This window comes from Cricetulus griseus, chromosome 5, assembly GCF_003668045.3.
Source record: "Cricetulus griseus strain 17A/GY chromosome 5, alternate assembly CriGri-PICRH-1.0, whole genome shotgun sequence".
NCBI classification, from domain to species: Eukaryota; Metazoa; Chordata; class Mammalia; order Rodentia; family Cricetidae; genus Cricetulus; species Cricetulus griseus.
Genome location: NC_048598.1, coordinates 53,787,510 through 53,805,675, shown reverse-complemented (window position 1 = coordinate 53,805,675; position 18,166 = coordinate 53,787,510). Strand labels below are relative to the sequence as shown.

At 46.8% G+C, this 18,166-nt stretch overlaps 1 protein-coding gene across 4 annotated transcripts in view; it reads right to left on the bottom strand.

The window, feature by feature from the left end:
* Window positions 1-18,166, bottom strand: part of Nav1 (neuron navigator 1) — a 253,151-nt gene that overhangs the window by 19,329 nt on the left and 215,656 nt on the right. For 3 of the 4 annotated variants that reach the window (XM_035445544.1, XM_035445546.1, XM_035445547.1), the window contains 10 exons: window positions 16,611-17,304; window positions 15,744-16,187; window positions 15,152-15,193; window positions 14,302-14,450; window positions 12,321-12,491; window positions 11,206-11,258; window positions 10,253-10,330; window positions 6,807-6,890; window positions 6,450-6,561; window positions 979-1,100 (listed from right to left, as the gene is read on the bottom strand). In XM_035445544.1, the coding sequence (XP_035301435.1) occupies window positions 979-1,100; window positions 6,450-6,561; window positions 6,807-6,890; window positions 10,253-10,330; window positions 11,206-11,258; window positions 12,321-12,491; window positions 14,302-14,450; window positions 15,152-15,193; window positions 15,744-16,187; window positions 16,611-17,304 (1,949 nt within the window). The remainder of the gene's footprint in view (window positions 1-978; window positions 1,101-6,449; window positions 6,562-6,806; window positions 6,891-10,252; window positions 10,331-11,205; window positions 11,259-12,320; window positions 12,492-14,301; window positions 14,451-15,151; window positions 15,194-15,743; window positions 16,188-16,610; window positions 17,305-18,166) is intronic. The other variant, XM_035445545.1, reaches the window with a different exon arrangement.

The following is an 18,166-nucleotide window of genomic DNA, read 5'->3' as shown; positions in this document are numbered from 1 at the left end:
CAGGCAATAGATTCGGATTTTGTTAGGATTTCCCATTTGACCCCTAAGCAGACCACTCCTCTGTCCTCATGAGGGGCAGCGTGGATGAACCATGCAGTGGAGTGAGTTAGGAACTTGGGGCAGTTGGGGTTATGAGTGACCTTTTTTTTTTTTTTTTAAAGGAGAGGGTACTTGCTCTGGAAATAGGGAGGGTGTGCAAAGGGAAAGAAAAAGTAAAGGGAGAGGAACTGAGTCTCTTACCTCATAAACCTGGAAAAAAATAGGGATTGGAAGTCAGCATTTTGAAGGAAATAAAAGGAAAAAAAAATGAAAAGAAAGAAGCAGCAGCAGCACTAATCATCCGTTTCACACAGCTGTTTCACACAGCGGGCTCCTGCCTGCACTAGGTGGCCAGCCTTCATCAGCAGGGCACAGGGACAAGACAGCTCACTCTGGGTCACTCTCCCTTTCAGTCAGTCAGACAGTGAGTCCCCAACACCTGCCTAAAGACTTTAGAAAAGCTCATCCAGGGTCAGTTTAGAGCTACGGGGTGGGGGGACGGGGACAGCACACATAACAAACCCATCTCCAGGCCAGCCAACGGCACCTCTCCCAAACCAAGGCAATGGCCCCAGGAGTATCTACAATGAGCCCCTTGGCTTATAAATTCTCTCCACAGTGAGAGAGTGGGGGAACGTACTGATATGCCATTTTTTTTCCCTTCCATGTTTTCTAAGCTCCTTCTGTGCCCAAATACATTTGACCTCATCAGTAGGTAGGGCCCCAGGAAAGCAGGTATATATAAAGAGTTCTGGGTGAGTGGTGGTGGTGGGTAGCCAATGGTTGGAGGAGAAGGGACTTGGCAGACTTTGTTCCCAGCAGATGTCACACTAACACCTCACTAGAAAGGACTGTCTTTTAGTTGGTCCTGAAAGGACCAGTTCCCTACACTGGGGTAAACGTAAACTACTGCAGGCTGGCTCCCATAACGTTACCTACCCAGCTCTTCTTCTTCTTCTTTTTGGCATCAGCATCCTTGCTGCTGCCAATGCTGGAATGGCTGGTGATGCTGTTGAGACTGGAGATGCTATCTGAGGAGTTCTGTCTCTTGATCCGGAGTTCTATTGGCCAGAACAAGTGGGAAGAACACAGAGGTAGATTTAGAGAAGTCATGAGGCTTAAGTAGTCTAGTTAGAGGGGGGACCCACTAACTTCTAAGTACTCGTTTGGTGGATTATTCATTCAATAGACACTTACAGAGTTACAGTCATGCTTCAGCATAGAAGAAAATGCTAAAGTGAAAAAAGAAACAATTCCCATTCTCAGGAAGCTCCTGTTCTAAATTGGGCATGGTGGTGCCAGCATTTGGGAAGCTAGAGGACTGTGAGCTCTGTGCCAGCCTGGGTTACATAGCAAGACCCTATCAAAGCTAAAGTAAAGCAAGAGCAAAACCACAAGAAAGAATCCCCAGGTTAGTATAATAGAAGGGTTTAGTAATGAACTCAGGTTGATTATTTGTGAAAAGGACTTAACTGAAGCTGGCCCTGGACACTTTTTTTTTTGAGCAGGGTTTCTCTGTGTAGCTTTGTAGACAACACTGGCCTGCCTCTGCCTCCCGGGTGCTGGGATTAAAGGCATGCGCCACCACCATCTGGTTTGGCCCTGAACCCTTTTATGCAGATATGACCTGTGTGTGTGTTAGCAAAGTCTCACTGTGTACAACAGGTTGGTCTTGAACTTGTGACAGTCCTCCTGCCTTGCCTCCCAAGTGCTGGGATTACATGTATGAGCCATCATACCTGTTTTTGTTGTTTGTTTTGTTTTATTTTTTGAGACAGTGTCTAATTCTGTAGCACAGGTTGACCTGTAACTGACTCTGTAGCCCAGGCTGGCTCTAAACTTGTGGCAGTTCTCTTGCCCTACGCCCTGTTGTATTTTTATGATCCTCCAGCAATACTTGGTTGCCTTTTGGCTCAAGGTCAACTATAAGCAGCCGTGTGCCTTACGTTGAACCTCAATGAGCTCCAGTTTGTCATCTGACAGGCAGAAAATTTGAATTCTCTGAGGTTTGCAGTAGCAAGAAAAATGAACCAATTTTAAGGAAAATTCTCTTCCTTAAAAAGTGGGAATACAGGCCAACAGTGGAGACGTTTAAGTACTGAAAGAGCAGAGATATTTAAGATGGAAACACCAAGAAAAGCATTCAGAGCTGATGAAAGGTACATGCAGATGCCCTGGGTTCAAGCCCCCTCACACCAAAAAAGAAAAAAAAAGGGGGGGGGGAAGGTAGGAATTTGACTAGCATAGGGAGCTTTCAATAGTTGCAAGTCCATCTACTAAATTAAAAATTACGTCTAAGATACTTTCAATAACAAAAAAGGGCTAGAGATATGGCGTGGTGGTGGAGTGGTGGAGTGCTGGCCTACTATGCATAAGGCACTGACTGCAACTCTCAGGACTGCAGAAGGGGTAGAGTGCTAAAGATAAGTCTGTAGCACCAAATATCTGCAGCAGTCAGAAAACATTTCGTGCCTCTCGAGTTTTGTGCCATGCACATGCATTGGCTATTTATAAATAAAACACACCTGGGCACTACTGTTTCAGCACTAGCTCTAGTGAAGCTACAGGAAATGCTTAGAAAAGTGTCCACCATATGGCAGGATTATTTATAGATGGAATATCAGTTGCAAGAGGAAATGACGGAAGATGGGGCTAAAAAGAAATGCACACTTTGGAGCAGGAGGAGGCTGGCATGCAATTCTAAAGGGCTAGGGATACAGTCTATGCTCTTTTTTTTTTTTTTTTTTTTGTTTGTTTGTTTGTTTGTTTGTTTTGAGACAGGGTTTTTCTGTCTGTATTGCTTTGGAGGCTGTCCTGGAACCGGCTCTGTAGATCAGGCTGGCCTCAAGCTCACAGAAATCCACCTGCCTCTGCCTCCCAAGTCTATCCTCTTTTAACTTGATTTTCTGAAATGTTTCAAACACAAGGGAAAACTTACAGCATAGTAAAATAGTACTCACTCAGCTGCCCTCTGCCTAACTCAACAATTGCTAACTTTATTCTATCTGCTCCCTCCCCAGTTTCTCACACAATTTGAAAATAAGTTGCAGATGACATTTTACAACTAAATGCTTGAAGATACATCTCCTGTGAATATGGGTAATTTGCTCACAACAGCATTATCAGACCAATGAAAATTAATCATAATTCCTTTTATCTAATAACCAGCTCATATTTAAATCGGAATGCTTTCCGACCTGAACTGACAATGCAGTTAATCTGGGGGCAGTGGGAAGTAGGGGCTGGAGCATCCAGAGCCTGCTAGGGAATTACTGCAGTAATCCAGGGGAAGAACAGTTGAGAACCTGAGCCAGGACAGGAACAATACGGAGGGAAGCATAATTGGGATTGCATAGGCACCGCAGAGAACTCCCTCCATGGGCCAAACAGTGAGGAGGAAAACATGAGTGCTATATTAAGTACCTAGGCTGAGAATACCTGAGCTGGGCAAACTGCAGGTGGGAAAGGTGTGTGCTGTGTATTTATACAAGGGTGAAGCAGAAGGGTTGCTGCAAGTTGGAGGATAGACTGCTCTACAAAGGGAGTTTGAGGCCAACTAGCTACACAGCAAGACCTTGTTAAAAAAACAAATAAACAAACACAGAGATACTTGCATATCTATGCTGACTGCTGCATAGTTCTCAACAGCCAGGAAATGGAGCCAGTCTAGCTGCCCATCAACAGATGAATGAATAAAAGAAATGTGGTACATATATGCAAAGGAATTTTATGCAGACATAAGGAAAAAGCGATGCAACCAGAAATAATGTTAAGCAGACTCAGAGAGACAAATATATTTACTTTCATATGTAGAATCTAGATTTGATTTTGTGTGTATGTGTAGGTCACTCGATATGGACCATAACCAAAATAATCTTGAAGAGGACCAAAGGTGGCAAGATCATCCTCTCCAACTTTCAAACTAACTGCACAAAGAAGTAATTAAGAAAGTGCGATACTGGTTAAGGACAGATACAGAACATGGTATTAGAACAGAGTCCAGAAATAAACCCACACACTTACTTATTTATTTTTTCAACTGATAAAGACAAATTTCTAATGTAATTCAGTAGAGAAAATAGTCTTTTCATTAAATGGTACCAGAACAATTGGCTATCATCCATGCATCCATCCACCCATCCATCCATCCATGACAATGAACCTGAACCTGAGTATGGAACACTTGCTTGTAATCCCAGCACTTGGGAGGTGGAGGCAGGAGGATCAAGAGTTCAAGGTCATCCTTGGCTATACAGTGAATATATGAGGCCAGTTTAGGCTATAGGAAACCCTATCTCTAAAAAAAAAAAAAAAAAAAAAAAGCAAAAATCTTTTAAAAATGAAACAAAGACCTAATGTAAGATCTAAAACTAGAGGCTGGAGAGATGGCTCAATAGTTAAGATCAATTGTTCTTGCATAGGACTGAGTCCAATTCCCAGCATCCACATGGTGGCTCACAACCATAACTCCAATTCCAGAGGATTGGATGCCTCTTCTGACCAACTCAGGTACTAGGCACACACACTTGGTGCTGCCAGGCATACATGCCATTCGAGTACAACCTCATACATGTAAATAAATAAATGAATCTAAAACTAAAAACTTTACAAAGATCTAAAACTATTTCAGAAGGAAACATGCAAGTAACTCTTTATGATCTCGAATTAAGCAATACTGTGTGTGTGTGTGTGTGTGTGTGTGTGTGTGTGTGTGTGTGTGTGGTGTGTTAGAGGGTGCATCTTAAAGCTGTAAGAAAGATGTCACTCTTGGCTAGAGGGGATAGAGCCTTTCAAAAAATGGGAAATAAATAAGAGAAAATAAATAAGAATTGGATTGGTAGGATAGGGAATAATCAATGATGTCTCACTTGAAAATGTTCATTTTCTCAAGTAAGGCATTGAGGGCCATGTTCACTGTAAAGCATAGAGGTCAGCAGAGGCATGAGAAGAAAAAGTGATAGGAAAATTACTATGGGCCAGGTGTTGGTAGTGCATGATTTAATCCCAGCATTTAGGAGGTAAAGGCAGGCAGATCTCTGTGAATTCAAGGCCAGCCTGGTCTACAGAGTTCTAGGTCTAGGACAGCCAAGGCTACACAGAGAAACCCTGTCTCAAAAACACAAAACAAAAACAAAAACAATAAAACCCCAACAACAACAACAAAGTGGGGGCTGGAGAGATGGCTCAGCAGTTAAGAGCACTGACTATTCTTTCAGAGGACCCAGGTTCAATCCCAGCACCCACATGGCAGCTCACAACTGCTTGTAACTCCAAGATCTGACACCCTCACACAGACATACATGCAGGCAAAACACCAGTGTACACAAAATAAAAATAAATAAATTTAAAAAACCAACAAAACGAAGAAAAATGGCTATGGTTAAGAAGCCTGCCAAAACTGTCCCACAGGCCTGGCTTGTGATAAAGGACTGGAAGATAGAAAGTGTTTGGGTTTTTTTTTTCCTTTGGTGTGTGCTAGGGATAGAACTCACAGCTTTGGAGATGTTGGTTAAACGCTCTATTACCCCTAGCTTTAGGCACCCACATTCACTGCAGCAAAGTGAATTCTGAACATTGCTGAAGACCATGGCTAACTTGCCACAGAGCCACAGTGGACCTCTATAGTTTCTGGCTATGTCATTTCCATTGTAGGTTGAATGAATCCTTCTTGGAGCAGTGAAGTGATGACGGAATAAAATCATGTATATGTTTGTAAACCAACCACACATTTGTGCTATTCTGAAGCTGCCTTTACCTAAGATTTATTTTTTTGCCAACCTTGAAAGGAAAGTATCACCTTTTTCCTCATTTGTGCCTGGATTTATATGGATATACAGAATCACATATGCATGTATGTGACATAATGGTAGAACTAAGACTATCTAGGGGACAAAGGAAGGAACAAGAAGGGTGAGGGATGAGAAGGCAGCAGGTAGAAGGGAATTACATTCAACATATAACTTGTACAAAAACTTAAAAAGTAAATAGAAATTTAAAAAATAAACAAAAAGGGATGATTTCTAGCGGGGCTTAGTGGCACACACCTACAATCCCAGCACTTGGGAAATGGGGCGGCCAAGGCCAATCAGAGCTACATGATGAGTTCCTGTAGACACTCGTTTGACTGGTCTTTGGCTCTGGTCTAAAGGCTGAGGAGAGGGTAGTAGGCCTTTGGAGACTACAGGTTTCCTCTACTTGTCCTGATTCTCAAGGGTTATGGGGTCACACTCTTGGCACTCCTCACTGGACAATCCAGACATCACACCTTAGGTGGACATCCAGACCACCTAAGGCTCTCACCTTCTAGAAACTGGATATGGAAGTTGGCATGTTACAGACCCAGTACTGATCTTCCTTTCACTGACTCCTGTTCTTTCTCAGTTTCCTGTACTCTGTGGCTAATATCCTACCTTTGGGTGTGGCTTCTGAGGCATTCAGTGCTCCCTGAATGACCGCCTGGGCCTCGGAGTTCTTTTTCTTCAGGAAGTCTATAGTTTCTCTCAAGTCCAGCAGCTCAGTGTCCTAAGAGAAACGATAGTTGAGCTGTTGCTTGCACAGCAGGAATACTTAGTGACCCAGGCTTGGGATTCTATTGCTTTCCATAGAAAAGGCCAGGGAACTGGGAGTAATGAACATGGGACATTGTATTGACAAGCAGGCTGAGAACCAGGATGACTAAAGTTAAAGTGAGAAAATGGCACTGACGGTGGAGTGGAAGAGGTGGCCCTGGCTAGGATGTTCAGAACTCACCGCCCTGAGCCTCTCACCTTTTCCTCAGCTGTCTCCGCCAGGTGTCGCAAGCGGGATGTCATGTTCACTAGGCTTTGCTCGAAAGCAGCCACCAGGTTAGCCTGACACAAACATACAAAGAAGAACTTAAGGCACATGAAGCTGCGGATGAGGAAATGGCTGATACGGGAGTAGTTTAACAGATTTCCTGTGTCTCAGAGCTGACCGGTACAAACAAAACTCTTGGTGGTTTTAAGGTATTGATTTCCCTAGGCAGACAAGGTGGAATCAAATAGGTTTTCTGGAGAGAACCAACTTCTCCAGTAACAGTGCAGAGAGGGTAGGGCAGGCTTTCGGAGCATCTCGGAAACTTGAGATCTGGCTCCTACCATCTACCAGTGGTGGTAAAGTTCCTCCTGTTTTATGTGGTGGGTCAGTGGAAGGTTTGAGGGGAGGGCAACAGCCTCTGGAATTAGTCTTACTGCTTTTGGTTTAACTCCACCTTGTAGGGCCAGATTTCCTGGTACCAATGACCTTCCTGTAGGGTCTGTTCTGTTTATCTCTTCTGCCTCTGTACCTGGCTGACTATTCTTAGCTCCTCCTGGTTTTGGAGACAATCCTGGCAGGGTGGGAGGGAAATCAGAGGCAGTGCAAACCACTCAGGGGCATTCCACACTTTGGCCACTAGGTGTCAGGTCTGCACTGGAAACTGTAGGAACTCTAGTAGTACACAGACCTCTGGTAGGTAGGCTGGGGAAAGATACCTAGTGGTTTGATCTCCAGCTAGCCAACTGGCAGTAAAGGGTATAAGAAAAGTGAAGGGACTGAGGTACAGGAGCAGAAAGGGACCACTCAAGGATGGACAGTCTCCCGTGAGAGCAAATGGTGAGTCTAGCAAGAAGCAGAAGGCTTTGGGCAGGTCCCTGTCGTCTGCAACACGATCATTGCCTTGGAGCATACAAGGTAGGAGGCAGTATCTTCCGTGTTTCCTGTAAATCTGTTGAGGCCTGGGCTCCTTAGTAGACATATATTATGATCTAAGCATCTTTCTTTCACCTTCTGTCTTCTTCTTCTTTTTTTTTTTTAATTTGAGAGAAGATTTTTAAGTTACTCATGCTGGCCTCCTCGACTTCACTGTTTCAAACAGGCCTTGAACTTTCGATCTTCTTTTTCTTCTTCTTCTTCTTCTTCTTCTTCTTCTTCTTCTTCTTCTTCTTCTTCTTCTTCTTCTTCTTCTTCTTCTTCTTCTTCTTTTTTTGTCTGGAGACAGGGTTTCTCTGTGTAGCTTTGGAGCCTATCCTGGCACTCGCTCTGGAGACCAGGCTGGCCTGGAACTCACAGAGATCTGCCTGCCTCTGCCTCCCGAGTGCTGGGATTAAAGGTGTGCACCACCAACGCCCAGCTGAACTTTCAATCTTCTTACTGTAGACTCTCAAGCATTTGGGATTTCAAGCTTGCCTTCTCAGGCCCAATTCTCACCTTCTATCATTTTTTAAAAAATGATGTTTGTATGTGCGTGTTTTTGCCTGAATGTATGTATGGCACCATGCAGGCCAGAAGAGGGTGCTGGATCCTCTAGGATGGGAGTTACAGATGTTTGTAAGCCACTATGCGGGTGCTGGGAACCAAACCCAGGTTCTCTGGAAGAGCAGCCAGTGCTCTTAACCACTGAGCCATCACTCCAGCCCCCACCTTCTGCCTTCTGAATCTCAACTCTTCTTGTTATTTCTAACTATACCATCATATGAGGTTGGCAAGCAGCTGATAGTCCATGAAAATCTACTTAAGATCCTGGAGAGCCCCTGGCCTCCTCATACATGTCTGCATGGTCATCTCCTCATGGGGGAGCTGGGCTTTCCCTGCTCTGCTCTTTCACTTCCCTTTCCCAACACTGAACCTTATTCTAATCCTAACTCCAGATTAGGGTGCCTGTAGGCCAAGTCATCCTTCTGCATACAGTTCAACATTGGAGGCAATACAATGACCTGGGTCTCTTCATTGCCAGGATGTGTCATCTTCAGCAGCTTGGAGGTTCCATTCAACATCAGGAATCCCGAGGAGAGCTCTGGGACCTGGCATCACCTCTCCTGCTTGAGGGAAGGGCTCTGACTCTTGGTAAAAAAAAAAAAAAAAAAAAAAAAAATCTAATTCTAGATTCAGAACTCACCAAATCTGGGTGTTTAGTTTGTTCTCTCTTAGCCAAATAGAACTTCCTGTTCTAAGAAAATTCACCCTCTAAATTCATTTTCTGGAACTAGCCCAGCCTTGACAGCACTATGGCTGAGAGACTGCAGTGTAAATGAATCAGGCATAATGATGTTCCCCGCCTCCCTGGCGCCTCTCCTTCGACATCTCCCAGACATGAATTTCCTAGGGTGTGCAGGACATGACCTGGGCCACTGGCCTTGATGGGTGTGGTATAGGACGGTTCTTGTTTCTGTTATAATTCTTTTGATCCCAGGGACTTCATACAAACCAGTCAGCACAGGACTTATGAACTGAGGATTTGGGAGAAAGAATAAAGACAATAACCAATGTGGTAAGGGTGCTGTTCCTAAAATATGTTAGAAACATGCAAAACCTTGGTGGACATTCTACCTGATTCCAAGGGCTAGGCCTCAGGCCTGGCAGCTGAGTCCCCAGAAAGGAGGGGATGAGAGAAGAGCAGAAACTACTGCAGAAACTGCAGATGTGGTTATTTTTGTGCAAACACTTGGAAAGCTCCTGGAGACCCAGCTCAGTTGTTGTTTACAATTTTGAGTGAAAATGTCTCTTATGTTCTCCGCTTGCAATTTGGTCACAGGCAAGGAACTTCCCACAGTGGAGGTAGATGAGGTGGCTCCATTTCTCCCCAATCTCTCAGGACAGAAAAACTAAGGTCAGGTCCAGAGGAAGGCAGTCACTCAAAATGGATCTATGAAGGGTGGGTTAAATGCAGAAACGACGAATATCCAGTCTGAGGCTAAAGTAAGATTGATTCTGCCAGCTGCCCACGGCAGAGCCAACTGTGAATCACATAGGCAGCAGCTAGAATGGGAGATGGACTTTGGATTGGTCTCATGGTCAGCAGACAGAATTCTAATACCAGGTCTGTGCTTGTTCAGTTATGTGGCATTGATGAAGAGATAAATATACCCTGGGGCAGTGGAAAGGGCTCAGTAATTAAAATGCATTGCTATTTTTGTCCATGTCCTAGGGCAAGGTTGCTTCTGCCTCTCAGCAGAACCACTGGTCTCTGCTTTCTTTAGGAAGGTCAACGGTTACCAGATACCAACTCATCTATACCAGTTAGTTAAGGTGGGGAGAAATGGCTCTTAATGAAGGCTCAGAAAAAGTGAAGGGCAGTCCCCAAATCACCTGTTGTATAGCTGTGAATAGAACCTGCTCCCCACAGGTCTAAACCCAGGGCAGACTTCATCATATCAATTTCCCACATTGCTTGTGTTTAACTAGAGCGAGGTCTTACACTGCTTCAGGTACTCACATTGGCAGAAAGCTGAGATGTCAGGGTGGCCACTTTTTCCTGGGATGATTCCAGTTCCCGACGAAGCTTCCGGATTTGCTGTGAAAAGAAGAGAAAGGCAAGCTACTGATGGGGGAAGAAGTAGAGGGTCTAGAAGGAAAATGGAGGGTGCCTTGGTGTTAACAAGCAGAGACAAAGGCTTTGTATGTACCCTACCTCAGATTGCATCCTCTCCTCAGCCTGAAGAAGTGGGCACAGAAGGAGAGAGAGAGAGAAAAGCAGGTGGTTACTATGGAGGTGCAGAAGCCAGGCCCAAGTATCAGGGCGGAGACAGGAAGGAGCATGATTGAGAGATGCAGAGAGATGAGTCCCCTGTCTCTTGGCCCTGGCTCCTTACAGGACTGGCTCAGAGCTATACTCAGGTTTAAATAATAGGTTTCTCTCTGGTGCTTCTCTTTAGTCAGTCTTGTTATTGCCAAAATGGCTACAGAATGAGACTGGTTGGCCTGGGAACAAACCTTGATTGTGAACAACTTGAGGGAGTAAAGATTGGGGTCAGAACAAAACTAAGAGTCAAAGGGTATCTAAAACCAAATGCCCTGTATGGTTCCCCACAGTAGACATTTAGTCAATGCTACATGTTACTGGGTCTTCAGTCTTGGGAACCTACTCATCTTGGGGACAGAAGCATTTCTCATGGCCGGGAAAGGGTGCTGTCACAAGGAGATCTCACTTTTCAAAGAAGAAGGGGAAAAAGAACACCAGAGTTGTTTGGGAGTTGGTGGCAAGGCCAGAAAGAAAGACACTCATCTAAGTGCTTCAAGCGCTAGGTGCCCCCCACTCCCAGGCCCACAGGCTAGGATGCAGAGACAGCAGTTCCCCATCCCCATCCAGTCACCCAACCAAAGGAGGGCTGAGGGAATGTGGAACGGTAGAGGAGGGGGCTGAAGGGGAAGGGACATTAATGGTCTTACTGAGGAGTAGGTGGAGGAGGCACTGGAGGCCAGAGACAACACCGAACCATGAACTGAAAGAGAAGGAGAGTGCAGAAGGTTAGCATGGGGTTCCAGGGCCCAGGAGTTCCTGGGAGGAGCCCGAAGGCAGGAGTTTGGACTCTTGGAGGGCATCTGGAGCAAACAGAAAGAACAACACAGGGCACCCGTTCATATCCCAACAGCCCACAGCAGGCGCGTATCCGAGGACATGGTCCTGAACAGAGACAGCCTCCCCTTTCATCTGTATTCTCTGACAGCCTGGGCCTGGTGGTCCCTGGCTCAGCCTGACTGAGGAGCATAGGGGTCTAGAGACAGGGGAAGGAGATTTTCATGTGCGGTCAGCATCTGCTCTGCTCAGCCAAGAAAGCACTTTAAGTTGCAGAAAGGGGTTGCTTCTTGTCAGAGCTGCTCAGAACCAATACTCCGATTCTACCTGTGCCTCCTCTTCTCACCCTTGCAGTGCTAGCCTCTGAGCCCGGGGACCACTCAGGTGAAAAAAAAAGCGGGGAGAGTCTGATCATTGAACAGAACCCACTGCAAGAACTAACAGAGCTAACGCATCCATTAGGGATGCATCCTGACGATAATAATGGAGGTCTCATGAACCCCACGGCCTGGTCTTCCATTAACACCCAGAGTACCATCAACCATCAGATGGCCAGCCTGGGAGCTAGTCTTTGCAGCATTCTAGGAAGAGGACTGAGATGCCTAGTTGTGTGGATTTAAGAGCTGCCATTTTGTCCCCATATCTCTTCTGAGAGACCGTGGGGAAGAAAGACTTGGCATAGAAGCTCTGAGAACACAGAGCACCGAGGAGTCGCATTTAACCCTTCCAGATTTCAGTTTCCCTTCCCTGGGCCCCAATGGTAGATGCTCCAACCCCAAACCCCAGTGCTAGGTGGTGCCACCCAAGGTTTCTGGGCCCCCAGACCCTTCAAAGTTATGGGAAGACAGAACTGAAATGGCCCAAGTTGATGTTCTGTGAATTATATATGTGTGTGTGGTGGCGGCAGTGGTGGCAGTGGAGGTGGCGGTGGGTGAGGGAGCCCAGCAGAGCTGGGATGATTGTGAACCGAGTTAGCATGAAGTCTCACCATCATCCGTGGGGTCGCGGAAGGATCCTGACCGAATCATTCCCTTGGATCTCTCGGCCAGGGACAGGGTGCTCCCCATTTGGGAGCCGCTGTACAGCTCGAAGGCCGCCTCGTGGGTGGGGATGCTGTTGGAGCGGGTGATTCTTGGCGTGGTGGCCGCAGTGGGACTCACTGGAAGGACAGAGGGAAGGGGGAAGGGAGAGGGAGGGGGAGGCAGGAGAAGAGGCAGGGCCATCAGCTCTCTGGTCCCTTGTGGGGCCGGAGCAGGAGTCAATGAGAGGCAAATGGGAAGAGGGGAGGAGAGGAAGGGGCAGTAGGTGGGGCAGTGGGGGTGTGCGAGCAGCTGGAGGTTAGGAGTCACCCCTGCTGGGAAGGCTGGGCCCTAATGGAGAAGGACTCCATGGTCTGTAATAAAGGTCTCCCCTTAATACTGCCTGCCTTGGAGTTGTCGCATTTGAAGGTTAGGCTGGGGGCCTGGCGGCTTTCCCGAAACCTTCACATCACTAGGATGTGCAGATGAAAATGGGATGCTGTGGTTCCCGAAAACACAACTGGAGGCTGTCTTAGTGGGGACTGAGAATCAGACCAAGACTCAGATCCAAATGATGAAACCGGACCAGCTACAGAGAAGGGGACCAGGCTGTGGAATCCAATGGGCTCAGCATTATGAAAGGGAGTAAGGCCCCCTGTAAAGCAGTGTCACTCTAGGTCACTTTGGTTGAGATCTCAAACTAGACTATGGCCTCTCTCTCTGCCCAGCATCCCCTGAAATGAAGGTCAGAGAGACAGAGTGGATGAAGGTGTCAGCGAAGCTATAGAATCCACAGCTGTGGAATCTGCCGACCACAGAGGCCACCACTCCCACTTTTCCCTTGCTGAATCTCCACCTTTCATGGTTCATACCCTTGTGGAATTCCCCTCTCTGACCTTTAGCCTCCATACAGGCCTGTAGATGTTTCCCCTGCCTGTAAAGACCTGGGAAAAAGAATTCACACCTCTGTCTTGCCCCTTTTGAAATTCCAAGATGAGATTGGCCCAGTCCCTCATTCTACAGCACAAATGGTCTCTCTTCTCCTTTGGCCCTCAATGGAGACAGAAAACAGGCTGGTCCCACCCTGCGTTTGATAAGCCCATGTAAGCCAGATGACCCTTCCTTAGGCACAAGTAACCTCCATTCCTAGCTTTCCTCCAATTCCCCACAGTCACGGCGCAGGCGTGTTACAAGTCCTCATCACAAAAGAACTGCTTTCTTTCACCCAGCTAAAAGGAGAGATGATTTAGAGTGATGCAGCAAGCAAATGGCAGGTCTATTCCGGCCCTGTCCTAAAGAGACTCCCATTAAACCAGTGCTAGCACAGTGCTTCCCAGAACCAAGGCTGGTGTGTGTCTGAGCTGGAGCCAGGCCCTCCTCCTGAAGCCTTTTTCCCCATCCTGTGTCTGAGTCACAGAGCCACTTCCTTCTTTCCCAGCTTTCCCTTCTCCGTAGGCTTTAGAGAGGGCGTGGTGTGTCTAGGGCAAGTCTTAGTCAGTCTGCCTTTAGGGCTAGGATGGCCCTGGCTCACCCAGAGCAGTTGGTGAATCTGGACTTTCTGTTTTGGAGACAGACCTCATTCTCTGCTGCAATCAACAATCCTTCTCTGCCTGCAGTTCATCAGCCCACAGGTTGGTGTCGCCCTTACGAAGCTGCCCCTGGGAGTAACATGCATAAAACACCCAGCTACAAGCCCAGGGCCTTGGTATGTAGATTTCCCATGCTGTCATTCAGACCTTTGACACCATCAGGACCCCAAAACTTGTGCCCAGGGGCGACTTTTCAGTTTAGGACCTTGGAACACTTCATCTTTAGTTTGAGTTGGTAAACTGAGGCGCCATGAAACAGTCCACTACAACTTGAGCCAAACATGCCTAGCCGTTTTTGCCTCACTCTGAAGAGTGAGCCCTGCTTCATCTCCTGCCACAGCGAGTGACCGCAGACACTGACCTATGTTGGTAAGCTGGCCCTTTGCACTCAAGGACATGGAGAGTGCAGGGGGAGATGGCAGCTCTGCCTGGTCGTCGGATTCGGGAAGTCCACCGATGGTGTGGGAGTGGCGCCTCTCCTTGGTCTCCTCCTGGGACTGAAGCTGGTACCTGAAGAAGTAGCAGAGGAACTCAGTCTGAGTTGCTACCAAGTGACATGAGAGGCTTAGCTGTGTGTGGGATGCCTGAGCTAGGCAAGGAATGGTAACTCAGCATTGTCCCTTCCCTTGAGAGCTCCTGATGGGAACAAAGGATGGATGAATGAAGCCTCCACTCAGGGCTCGATGGCTCCATGTACAGGCTTTCAGGTGACGGGCATCCCCATCTAGTTGAGTAACTCTGCTAACCCAACAGTGGAGGATCCTCTGTTCCTAGCCTATGTGAGTGGCCTCAGAAGTCCACTATGAAGTGATGAATTGAACCAAGGAAGGACATAGGGCTATGATAGCATAGGATGCTGTAGGTAAGGACATGGTTACTGTATACAAACTCATTTCTCCCTCGACAGCAAAGAAAATCACTAGCTACAAAAGCTAATACACTTGATAGAGAGTTTGCAGAGGAATGTGGGTGGCATTTTTGTAGGACCACGTATAAATGACTTGCTAAAAGGGCCACTAAATTCATGCAAGGGGCCCGGGTTAGGTGGGGTTGGGACTTTATTTTTGGAAGTGAACTCACAGAGATCCACTTGCCTCTGCTTCCCAAGTGCTGGGATTAAAGGTGTGCACCACCCAGCTTAACTTTTTAACAGGCCCGGAGTCTAGAGTATATGGTAGAAAAACAAACAATCAAACATATTTAAGGGTTACCTGAGTCCTTTCTTGGGTAGAGTGTTCCGATCCCGCTGACTGCTATGGAGGGAGAGAAAGAGAGAGGTATATGAGCCTATCTTGGAAACTAGAGTTTGGGACCACAGGTTTGAAGGGTATATCCTCTGGAGACAAGACAGCAAACTATGAAAATCTATTTCGATAAACAAATAATACAACCGTCACAATCAAATTCTTGACTCAGAACTTAGGAAATATCTGAAATGTTAAGTTTTCTTTTTGTTAGGAGTTAAGGTAGTGTAGTTAGTCATTCAAAAGGTTGTACTATGGACAGTGAGAACCAGGATGTGATGTAATAGAACTAACTGATTTTGCACTTGGAAACTAAAGCTAGATGATAAATAAAATTAATATGAGATTCCTGAGACATCATTTAACTTTTTGTAAAGCTTCCCCTGTGTACATGATGAGGACAAAACAAAAGCACCCTACATATCTCAGGGAGTTACAAAGGAACTAAATTATTTAAGATGTGGGAAAACATATATCAGAAGTCACAGCACGGTAATGGATGGACCTGCTAATGGCCAAGTGAGTCTGAGACAGGCTCGGCTCTGTCTCTACCACATACCTGTCCAACTGTCCAGCTCTGGGGCTTCCACTCCAGGGCAGCTCTTCGGTCTCTTCCTCTGATGGGGCGGCGGGGGCAGCAGGTGGGGTGGGGACGGGAGAACTGCTGGGGAAGGCACTGGGCAGGCTCATCGGCATCTGGAGGGACTCCATGCTCCTGTGCAGGCCTGAGAGTTTGGGGTACATGCGGGTCTCTTTTGGGACACTGAAACCACTCATTAGCTCCAGGCCCTGGGAGAAGCTGGCTGAGTTAATATTGAGGATGGGTGCTGGACTGGGGGTGAAGCAAGAAGGGAGAGGGCCCCCGGTTGATGAGCTTGTAGCATGCAGATCTGGGACCTTTGAAGCATGGGTGTCGCTGGAAGATGGTAGATCCAAACTGTTGGAGTTGACCTTGTCTAGATTGGCTAGTGAGGGTGGCTTGACAAAGCTTTTAGCTGTGGCCCTGAGAGGAGTAAAGATAAAATAAAATATTCAGAATAACAAGTTACAGGGCAACAGGCAATCCTCTTATATAGTTTCCTTTCGTTCCAGCTGCCTACTCAGCTAAAGACGTACTCTGATGCTGTTGACAAACCAATCGGAAGGAGAATCCACACTTGACTTATGGCACCTTCAGTCATAAGAGACAACACATGCATATGGGAAATGTGCAAATAGACATAGCAAAACCATTCATACAGGTACCAAAGATAGTGTCGACATGGAGCAGCAGAAACAAAGTGAGTTATCAAACACAGAGAAGAAATAGCACAGAGGAGAGAGGAAGGACCCACACAAAGGTCTAGAGACAGCAATGGACAGGCCATGTCACATCTAGTATAAGGCTGGAGAAACAGAAAAGGAAGACATTGCCCAGTGTGGGTACCTGAGAGGGGTTGGTGGCAGCTCTGCTAACTTGGTGGCTGGAGGGTGGCTTGCTTGGTTCTTAGGAGTGCTTTCTGGAGAGCCAATGCTCTTCAAGGAGATGTTGTCTGAGTCCAAGGCCACAGCCTTGGCTTTGGCCTTTTCCTTTTCCCGATCTGTCTGATTGACAGGAGCCGGAGTGGTACGACCACTGGCAACCTTGGAAGGTTCCTTCAGTCTGGAGGGTGTAAGGCCTCCCTGCTTGGTGCTGAGGAGACTGGGGTCAATGCTGCTGCTAACAGGGCGAGGTCCACCCCGCCCACCAGTCACACTCATTGAACTGGATTTGGCTGGCCTGGGCAGGCTTCGATACTGGATGTTGGACCGGGCTCCAGGAGCCAGAAACCCCGGCTCTGCACTGTTGGACACATCTAAACTCGTCTTTCGCCCATTTACTGGCTTGACAGGAATGCCTGAGGATTTCTGGATCTTGCTGAGGGTGGCTGAGCCACCTGTCTGCATGACAGTAGCTGTGCCAGTAGCAGGGGGCGGCTTCTTATAGCCAAAGGATCCTGAAGTAGAGGGGCGAGCAATGCCCGATGGAGGCTTCTTAGCATCACTCAGGCGGTCCCGACCAGCATCAGAAGAGGAGCGCTGTAACCCAGTGTTCTTCACTGTGAGCTTGCCCTTATCTGTAGCTTTGCCTTCAGGCTTGCCTGAAAAGAGGCCAGAAACAGAGGAAGAGTTGCTATCACGATATCTTTGTTTTGTTTTCCAAGACAAGGTTTCTCTATGTAGCCCTGGCTGTCCGGGAATTCACTCTGTATACCAGGCTGGCCTCAAACTCATAGAAGTCCTGGGATTAAAGGCATGCACCACCACCACCTGGGCTATTATAATATCTTAAAAACAACTTTCTTTCTCTCTAAGGGGAAAAATAACCATTGTCTATATGTTATAACAATTTGGAGGTCTAAATATGGATAAATGGGTCCTGGATAAGCGGAACAGTTTTCTGCCAGAGGGACTAAGGGAGGAAGCAGGCTTTCATCTAGTTTGTTTTTATTGTTTTCTGTGGGATGGCTTATTTTGGTTAAAATAGAAGAGGCAACCACAAAAATGATCAAGAAGGAAGTGTGTTTAATAACTAGTCAAGGAAGGACAAGAAGGAGGGGATGCAATGAAGTAGATAAGAAAATGTCTAGATTCTAAAGGGAAATGTTGATTAAAGTTCAAAGTGACCCAAGGGTTAAACCTTGGGAACAATGTACTTCTGGATTTTTTGTTGTCGTTTTGGTTGTTTCCTCTCTCTCTCTCTCTCTCTCTCTCTCTCTCTCTCTCTCTTTCTCTCTCTCTCTCTTCTCTCTCTCTCTCCCTCCCTCTCGCCCTCTCTCTTTCTCTGTGCCTCTGTCTATCTCTCTCTCTCTCTCTCTTTGATAAAGGGTTTCTCTGTGTAGGCTTGGCTGTCCTGGAATTCACTCTGTAGAGCAGGCTGATCTCAAATTCAGAGATCTACCTGTCTCTGTCTCTCGGGTGCTGGGATGAAAGGCATGCACCACCACATCTGGCTGTATGTCT